Below are 9,060 nucleotides of genomic sequence, written 5' to 3'. Positions count from 1 at the left end.
GGCAGGGCTCACCTGCATGAGCAGATTTAATCATTCATGCAAGGGATCAGGAGGCTCTCAGGCTCCTCGGGCAGGAAAGGAGCGAGAAAAGCATGGGGGGAGCGAGCACAGCTCAGGTTCCTTGTGCGCAGCGAGCCACTGTTCCTCTATGCACAGGGGGCGAGTCCTTAGTCCAGTGTCCCGGATCCAGCAGCACCCAAAGGGGTCCTAGAAACACCACTGAAAGCCCTACGAAAGTAATCCACTTGTTTGGGTTTTGGCACATTACCTTTTAGTAAGGATCAAGTCTTAACCTGCGCTCTCCCAACCCATCGTTAGAAACCGGCCACTGTGCTGCTGAAACTCCCTCTCACCTCCCTGGACAGACAAGGGACTTCCCTGTGATTTCTGAGAATGAAGTTTTATTCTCCAGCTAGACAGAAGTGACCGATAAAGTTCTCTTTATTGCAGACCTACAAAAGGAGATCCATAAAATACTTCTCTCTATTTTCTCTTATAAAATTATGATGGGAGTCCATGGATTTGTGGAGGAGTTGTACCTGTCCCAGCAACACAAGGACAGAGGGACAAAGAGACAGGTTTCACAGACAAGGCAGAGGCATTCTCAGCTTTAAACAAACCCACCCAGGGCAGGTATGTACCCACATCTTGCAGGGAGCAGCTGCCCTCTGCTCTGGGCTATCAGATGCTAGGCAAAGAGAAAAACATTCCTCCTCTTAACTCAGCAGCAGCAGCTCCGCACGTCAGCTCTTTGCTGATAAACACAGGCTCGTAATTCCAGCCACATTCCCCATTTTGAGAATAAGCAGCCCCGCTCCTCAGCGCCCTTTACAACTACTGCTGCTCGAGAGAAGGGGGAGTGGGAGGGAAGGGTTACAACACTGTCCATCTCCTAAAAACCCCAAACCAGAAGAACCCCCCCCCCAAAGAAAGGCAGGCAGTTCACATGCCCCTCAGCTCTCCCAGGCAAAGAATGCACAACGTGGATGTGTCCAGAGTCAGAGGTACAGCCACCCTTTTACTTCAGGCTCCGATGAGTTTCTTGAGGAATGCCTCCAGCTGATCCTCGTCCTTTACCCCCACAAACTTATCCACAACGTCTCCGTTCTTCATAGCCAGCACAGTTGGCACTGCTGACACCTGGGGGCAACAGAAACAGGGAGACACAGGTGAGCAGAGGCTGTGGGGGAGCCCAGCTGCACCCGGGCCCCAAACGGAGCTCTGCAGAAGAAGACACGGCTACAAGGGAGCTGAGCATACACTGCTTAAGGGTAACATGCCCGCTCGCAAAACACAGGCCAGCTGAGCTCCATGATCCTCCTCTCCTTGTGGCCTCATCTCTGCACTGACTTACATCACACTGCTTAAGTCAAACTCGAAAAGCTGCCCAGCCTTAAATAAGACCCTAAATTTTAAAGACAAACCCAAAACTAATATAAAAACAAGAAGGCAAAGCTTTCCCTCCCTCTCTAGTACAAATTCCTCTTCTCTTTCCTTTTGTCCTATCATAAGCAAACAAACCCAGTTTTTTACCAGGACACCTCTCAGACATGACAACCTTTGGACATTTTATGGCCAGGGTGGTATCAGACCGGACCTGTGTTCTCCAGACAGGACTGGGGCTGGAGGAGGGCCCCCCACCCATCACCGCACAGGCAGATTTCCTGCTCTGTCCTACCACAGTAATGACAACCCCCTCTGACCCATCTTTCCTTTTCTGCTCCTGTTTTCAGTGGCTGAGCTGGGCACACACCAGTGGCTGTGCACTGCAGATCCCTGATGATTAGGTAAGAAGTGAAAAAGTCCCCCTGACCAGAGCCAGCAGGCAGCTGAGCTGCTCTGGGCGCTGCTTTTTTAGCCCAGAACAAAGTTTTCTGGGAATTATCCAAAAGAACAGCAGTGGAAATGACAACACTCCCCAGAAACTTGCCGGCTGATCAGTGACAGAAGAGACCCTGGGGACACGACTGAGAGAAGGAGCAACCAGAGCTTGGAGAGCTGCAGCAGCAGAGAGATCTGGTCATGTTTCTGACCCCACAGCTTCGGAGCCCTTATCTCTGCAAAGCCTCCCCCCCCCTGCTGCCCCAGAAACACGTCCTGTCCTTATCTCGCCTGCTGCCTCCCCACCAGCCTGTAGGGCCTTCCCGCGTGCGCTGCCAGCCCCGCTGCCAGCAAGGATCTGCAAATCTTCCCTCGGGAAACCCGCCAGAGAGCTGGCTTTTCTCCCATCGGGAGCCTGAGATGAAAGGGACATTTTGTGCTTCCCTTCCCACCCGGTCCCGGCCGGCCAGTCCAGCGTGGCTTCCCGCAGTCTGTCCTCCAGGGCTTGTGCAGCCTCATCTGAAGGGACGGGAGGGCCAGGGCTGCTGCAACGCACGATCTTCAGCTCCTCCTAGTGACTGGCGGGAGCGGATCTGGAGGGCTCGGGCCCCAGCACTGGCGATGGTGCTGCCAGCATGCTCCCTTGCTATTTTAGGGGTGAGAAAGGACGGTACTAGCACTACACTCAACTGCTCTCTCCCTCCCGGAGAAGGCCAAAGCTCCACTGAGCCTCTCTCTGGTTTGCAAAATGCGTTAATAACGAGCAGAGCTGCCCCAGGTCCATCCAAAAAAACAGCGTGCCCAAGCAGCAACAGCAAGCATCAGGCCTGGGTGAGGAACGGGCGATTCTTTGAAGCACTATAGAGAAGCAGCTAACACGGAGTTACAGGGCTCTGCATGCTGGCCAGCGCACCCACGAGCTTCACGCAGCCTCAATCCCTCCATCTCTTCCCCTTTTCGTGCTGGTGAGCAAACCTGGAGAACGGGTGGCAGGTCTGGGCTGGCGCTGCAGAGCTGGGTGAGAACTGGGGGCACTCAGCAACTTGCCTCCGGCCAGAAAACACAACACTTTGGACAGCTTCCTTCCTGCTAGATGCAGCAAGGGCAGCCCATTAACGGAGCATGTACTTTGTTTTGCTGCTTGAGAAGCAAGTGTCATGGGAATTTCTAAATTTCTAGAATGCCTAGAATGCAAAGTAAGCCTTTTTTTTCCCCCCTTTCCCCTGCCCCTTCTTTTTTTTGGGTCTCATCTGCACTGAACCTAAACAAACTCCCCTCCTCCCTCAAGAGCATTTCTAGAGAAAAAGTCAGGCTGCTTTTGATCAGCACTGACCACACAGATAAATAAACAAACACGGCCATCCAGGCTATTCCTGGCAGCACCCGCACCGAGGGAATTCTCTCCCATCTGAAACTTTTAGACAAGCTCCGATGCCACACAATGGAGCGGGGGAAGGATTTCACCCAGGCTTCAGAATGAGGTGTAACACGGGACTGAGCTCTGCTGATGAACGACTATCCCTGTACCCAGCAGCTCTCTCGAGCTGCCCACCCGTAGCGGCCGGAGAAGGGGCTGCCCCTTCCCAGTGGCCACACGCGCGGGCAACGGGCCAAGGCAAGAGATGAATCTAAAGAATTTTAGGAGACGGCAGATTAAACAAAAGTATTCCTTCTCCCTTTCTGCTCTCAGGGCAAGAGGTCAGGAGCAGGCTGGAGCAGTGGAGAAAGGCCACAATCAGAGATGAAAGGTGTTAGATAAAAGGAGGAATCCCCAGAGAAAAAACTTTTGTGCTGGGCATAACCGGATGGGGAAGGGTGCTGGGGACGTTTCTAGTCGCAGGAAATGCGTCCCCGCTTCATGCTAAGCCAGGACGGCTGGGAGCCAAGTGCAGACGGCAGCTTGCGTAAAGGAATGTGCCAGCATTCCTCAGCTCTTCCAGGGGGTCTCTCCCCCTCGCCCTGCCTCCCCGCCCCGCGCCAATGAGGCTGCTGAAGAGGACATTGTGCAATCGGGCGGCAAGCTGGGGCCTGAATGCGTGGGCAGGAGAATAAACATGCATGGAAGGAGACTTCCTGGCAACTAGTGGAGGAGTTGTGGGGGTGGTATGGATGCTGAAAACCCCTGAAACAAAAACTTTCTCAGCCTGCAGACATCTGATCCCAAATGGAATGGCTTTAAAACAACTGATCCCTCCCAAATACCACCTTTGGTTTTCCTGATCTCTCCCAAACACTACCTTTGGTCCCTCTTTGATCTCGACTTGGTGTCTTCTCATCAGCCCTTACGCTCACATCTTCTTAAGTGGCAACTTCCCAGAAGACAAAGCAAAACCAAGCACGTGCTCAGCACAGGAACCAAACTTCTGCCTTGAAAAGGACGCCCGAAACTATGGAGATCAAAGCAAAAATTTCTCCTTTACCCCTACCCGTTTACAACTATCCTACTCACAGACACTGCCTAGGGATGGGGTTTTAGCCATGGTAATAATGGTTAAAACAAGGTACACACATCACTCCGAGGGCGGAGAATGCAGCGATGATCCCCAGGCCATCCTGCAAAACAAAAACTTCATCATGTTTGCATATAAGGTTCCAGAATGAATTGCTGGAAGCCAGCCCTTGCCTGCATCCTCAATCCTGCCTGCACCTATGCCACCAGGGCTGCAAGACAGGCAGACCCTGCAGACAAATGCGTGTACGCAGCAGGCTGTGCAGCTGCTCGCTCACCGTCCGGTGGGAGAGCACACGCAGCGTGTCATCAAACCTGCACAACTCGGGCACCTTCAACCTCTTTTTAAAGACCTTTCTTCACATGCACACACTCCGTTTGCCACTTTCCAGTCATCTGAGATTATCCGCCTGTAATCCCAGCTAATTTGACCTACTGGAAGGCTTGGAACAATACAAGAGTTAAGCTAATAATCTCTATTCTCTCCTCCTTAGGGTGGGTGCTACCAGAGCCTTGCCTGCATCTATTAGGGTTTATGCGCTTTCTGACCACCACAGAAACAACCTCACCCTCTTCAACTTCTTCTCACCAGCACCCTCAAGCTACGCAGCCTTCGGGCTTGCAACATGCAGCCCTGCTCAAGAGCCAGCAGCCATCCTCCTTGGCCTGGGGCGTATCTGCGAGCCCACCACCGACGAGGAGAGCACCACAGGCTCCGGAGGCTCTCATGCTCAGCTTGTGGAAGCTGCAAGTCACATTTGTGGGCGCCAGCTGGGTGGACATGCCACCACAGCACAGGCAGAACGATCTCCTTGGGAAAGAGTGGGAGGGAACAAGCTGTTTCCACTTCCTGCTCCTTCCGGCACGGCAGGGTGTGCGAACAGCACAGAGCATCTCCTCCGGGTTCCACAAAATGACAGCTTGCTCAGGAGATGGTTCACACTTTGCTGAGCAACTTGCGGAGCTTCCTGTGCTAGCTTCTGCCCTGGGAGCAGGACTTCATCTGCAGAGAGGGAGCAGCTCCATCTGTGTGATACGTGAGTGAAAATTAAGCACCTTCTTCCCTGTAAAACACAGCAGCAGGATGCCCTGACACTGTAGACCGAGTTGTTTACAAGGAGAGACAACAGAGGCGAGCACAGTCATCAGAGGACTTTTTGTGTTTCTTAAACTACCTAATCACTGACACAGGGGAAAAAATAAGTCATGTAAACCAAGGCTGTGGCCTTCTCCAGTCACTCTGCTCCTTCTTGGGAGCAAGGCAGCACACGGAACACACCCAACAGGTGTGTAAAACACGAGTGTAAGCACCAGGGTCCACGCTTGTCAAGAGCGGGACGCTTGCTCCTGTAGCTTGTGTTCTCCGACCTGGCTTCTACCTGTCCAAACAAAACCCATGGTGTCTCATTGTGCTGTGGCTTAAGGATGGGACATTATCACCCAGCAAGAAATCTTGAACAAGGAAAGGAAAGAGAGGACGGGCTGGCTGCATGAAGAACCATGTTCAAGAGCAAAGCAGACTGAGGCTTGTTACTTCATGTTCCTGCCCTGCACCTGAGCAGCCCATGCACGCAGTAAAACGCTGTGTATGCTGCAGGTTCCTTGAGGCCAGGCAAGCATTTACATTGATAGATGCCTGCAAGGCTTGGAAGACACCTTTCTGCAGAATTAGAGGTGGGGATGCTGAGCACGAGCAGCAGAGCTGGAGGAGAGCCAAGCAGCAAAATCCACCTACTAACGAGTGACCTGAGGGATCAGGAACCTGTAAGCATTGGGCTTCCCCTCCCCACCAATGCTGCTGCCATGCAGGCACCTCTTGCCAGGGAGGGACCTTCTTTGCACTGCCAGCAAAAGAAAGTCCGTGCTCTTCCAGCTCCTACCTCGTACTCAATAGCAAGGTCTGTGTGATCGTCAATGTCCACTTTGGCCATCAGCACCTTCCCCTCCTGCTTGGCCACCATCTTCTCTAACCTGGGGCCTAGGATCTTGCAGGGGCCACACCACCTGATGGAGAAAGAGAAGATGGGACATTAGAGGAGGCAAGTGCAGCAGCAGCCGCTGACATGGAAGGCTTCCTGGTATGCCAGTGCCTTTACCACCATCACCAACCCATTCAAGAGCCAGCCTGGAAACACCATTCCTGAACCACAGTTTAGAAAAATGTTTCTCTCAAAGGAGCTGTCAAAGGGTTTTTAATCTGTGTGTGTGTGTGTGGTGGGGGCTGAGTGGAAGAAGAGGTCACCATTCAGTATTCGTGGTGCTTTTGATGTCATTTCAATCACACCACAGTCTGCTCTGCCAGCCTCGGTGGTCCTCCTGCCCCCTCTTCTCGGCTGTTCATCCCTACCCTGCTTTGCATCCTCGCTGCTGCATACGTGCAGAGCTGTGACCCTGCTGACCACAAAGCTGCCCTAGAGTGAGTGTCGCTGCCGGGTACGGGGGTTGCAGCCCACACTCAAATCAGTTTATGCCAATCACCACACCATAGACTTCCCCTCTGCACTCATTGCAGGGTTTACAGAAATTCCCCTTTAGCTGCAAAACTCATGGCAGCATCACATCTGTTCAAAGAGAGACCACCTATTCCAAACCCAGATTTGCAACAGCAGACTTTTTGAGGCCGTGTACACAGAAAACACCCCCTGCAACCTCTAACTGCACCAGTTAGGATAGATGAACTTACTTAGTTCAAGGAAAACATGAGTTAAAGCCCTAAGTGCCCTTTTCTTTTAAAACTGAAGCTCTGATAAACTATGTTCCTCCTCAGCCTCCCTCCATATCAGGTTTCAGACTTTCAGTTATTTGTCCTCTCCTCCCTGCATGATCCCAATTAACGTTCATTTTGATTTGTCAGTTTGGTCTATTTAGAGCAGAAGTTTTCAGGCTGTCTCATATTCTGTTTGCCCAGAATCAGCCACTACAGGCTGACATGACAGCACTGCGGGACTATGAAAATACATGAGAAAACAAAGATAATCAGTATCATTAATCCAGCAGATAACATCTAGGAATATTTTCACTGGCAAGAGGATGACAACATTTTTACTAATGACAAATGCTGCCGTTGGTATCACATGGCCATTATTAATACATAAAGGCATTTGCTGTCAAGAGCCCTGCCTCAAGAGCACACAGTGTAAGAAAACTGGAAAGACACAACACGATGCTGCAGGGGTATACCAAGTGCAGTGTTGTTTCATGGCTGTTAATGTCATTTAGTGCTTTTAAGAGGACATTTAATCCACGAAGCTAAAAAAGGGAGATACCAGAGCTTTTTCTTGAGGTGTCTTTTCCAGGATGATGTAACACCGGGGCCAGGGTGACACCCAAGCACTTGGAAGGTGCAGCTATGCCGCCCCAGGGGACGCCTTCCTGGCACTTGCGTTTTACCCTCCTGCAGGGTGTAGCTACACCTACAGCAGTGCAACCTGACGAGTGAAACCTCTATGGATTGTGCCATAGGGGCAGAAGCACCTTTTAACACCAGACATCTGGCAGGGCAGTCAGCAGCTCCACAGCTTGGGAAGCCCTTGGGGACACTCACATCCCTGGTGCATCCAGAGTGCCACCGTGTCAGGAACGCAGCAGGGACACACCTGCAGTGTGATGGCAGAGAGGGGCGCAAGAGCCGTGGGGGGAACTTACTGCGCGTGGAAGTCCACCACAACGGGTTTGGGGTTGTTCACCACCCGGTCCTGAAAGTCACTGCCATCCTGCACATTGAAGGTGCTCCTGCAGCCTGCTGAGGTGCCGAAGGCCCTGCCATGGGGTGCCAGGGGGCCCTGTGGGGGCAGAGTCCTGGGGGTGAGGGACAGCAGCCGCCGGAGCACCAGCCTCTGGGCCATCTGTGGGGAGAGGAGGAGGTATGTGGGACAGGTGCACCCCACGGCTGGTCCCACTGCAGCAGTGCCCTGCTCAGAGTCCCCACAGCAGGGCAGTCCCCAAGCTAAGCGGTGCCCTAGATAGAAATATATGGAACATCACACGGGAGTGCTTACTGCACCTATGCCCAGCCCCTGCCACCCCACTGCAGCTCCAGCCCCACAGCCCTGGGGTCCCACTTGCCATGGAGCCCCCAGCTACAGACCCCAGCTTTCTCCCCATTTCTATGGAGCAGGCCCCCCCGCCCCAGGCACAGGGTCCCCGTTTCCCCCAGCCCTACAGAGCAGGGCCCTCCCCCCCGGCCTGTTCCTTCCCACCCATGGGGCAGGGCCCCCAGCCAGGGGATCCCCATTCCCCTGACACCACGGGGCACGGCTCCTTCAGCCAGAGGGCCCCAGCAGCTCCCGTCGGTAGGACAGGGCCCCCCAGCCATGGGGTGCCCCCCTCAGCCCCCCAACCCGGTGAGGAAGGACCCTCCCCCCCAAGCCACGGGGCCCCACTGCTCCTCCAGCCCCAGAGGGCAGCAGGAACCCCCCCGGCCACGGGGGCCCGGCTCCCCGCTCCAGCCCCAGAGGGCAGGACACCCTAGCCAGGATGGCCCCCTTCCCCCGGCGCCACAGGACAGGTCCCCGCCCGCCACCGGACCCCGGAACCGCAGCCCCCACCCCACACCTTCCCAGACCCGGAGGTGACCCACACCCGGCCAAACTTCCGCTTATTGCCCCGCCTACCCGCGCGCTGACTGGCCGCCGCCGCAGGAAGGCTGCGAACAAGGGAACGGCCACCCCCCCAGCCGATTGGCCGCCGCCTCGAGCGCCCGTCTCTGACTGGCCGCCATGGCCGTCCTTCAAACCCCTTCCCCACGCCCTGTAAGGGGGCCGGCGGGCTGTGTCACGCGAGGCGAGCCC

General features: G+C 54.3%; 1 protein-coding gene across 1 annotated transcript; it reads right to left on the bottom strand.

Annotated features, from left to right (window-relative positions):
* Window positions 1-381: 381 nt before the first annotated feature.
* On the bottom strand, window positions 382-8,858 carry TXN2 (thioredoxin 2). Its single transcript, XM_075721248.1, has 4 exons — window positions 8,825-8,858; window positions 7,916-8,115; window positions 6,151-6,274; window positions 382-1,140 (listed from the first exon to the last, which is right to left on the bottom strand). The coding sequence occupies exons 2-4, from the start codon at window positions 8,113-8,115 to the stop codon at window positions 1,024-1,026; spliced, it is 441 nt and encodes a 146-aa protein (XP_075577363.1). The 5' UTR covers window positions 8,825-8,858; the 3' UTR covers window positions 382-1,023.
* Between the last annotated feature and the right edge of the window lie 202 nt (window positions 8,859-9,060).

The sequence above is a fragment of the Pelecanus crispus genome, chromosome 1 (genome assembly GCF_030463565.1).
Source record: "Pelecanus crispus isolate bPelCri1 chromosome 1, bPelCri1.pri, whole genome shotgun sequence".
Lineage (NCBI taxonomy): Eukaryota > Metazoa > Chordata > Aves > Pelecaniformes > Pelecanidae > Pelecanus > Pelecanus crispus.
This window is presented reverse-complemented; position numbering and strand designations above follow the sequence as displayed.

What these genes read in the sequence shown, in the direction of transcription:
- TXN2 (XM_075721248.1), bottom strand. Translation starts at nt 8,115, where the DNA reads ATGGCCCAGAGGCTGGTGCTCCGGCGGCTGCTGTCCCTCACCCCCAGG. An exon ending in GTGGTGGACTTCCACGCGCA is followed by an intron (nt 6,275 to 7,915) that starts GTAAGTTCCCCC and finishes TTTCTCCATCAG; the next exon opens with GTGGTGTGGCCCCTGCAAGA. An exon ending in ACCTTGCTATTGAGTACGAG is followed by an intron (nt 1,141 to 6,150) that starts GTAGGAGCTGGA and finishes TGTTGCCCCCAG; the next exon opens with GTGTCAGCAGTGCCAACTGT.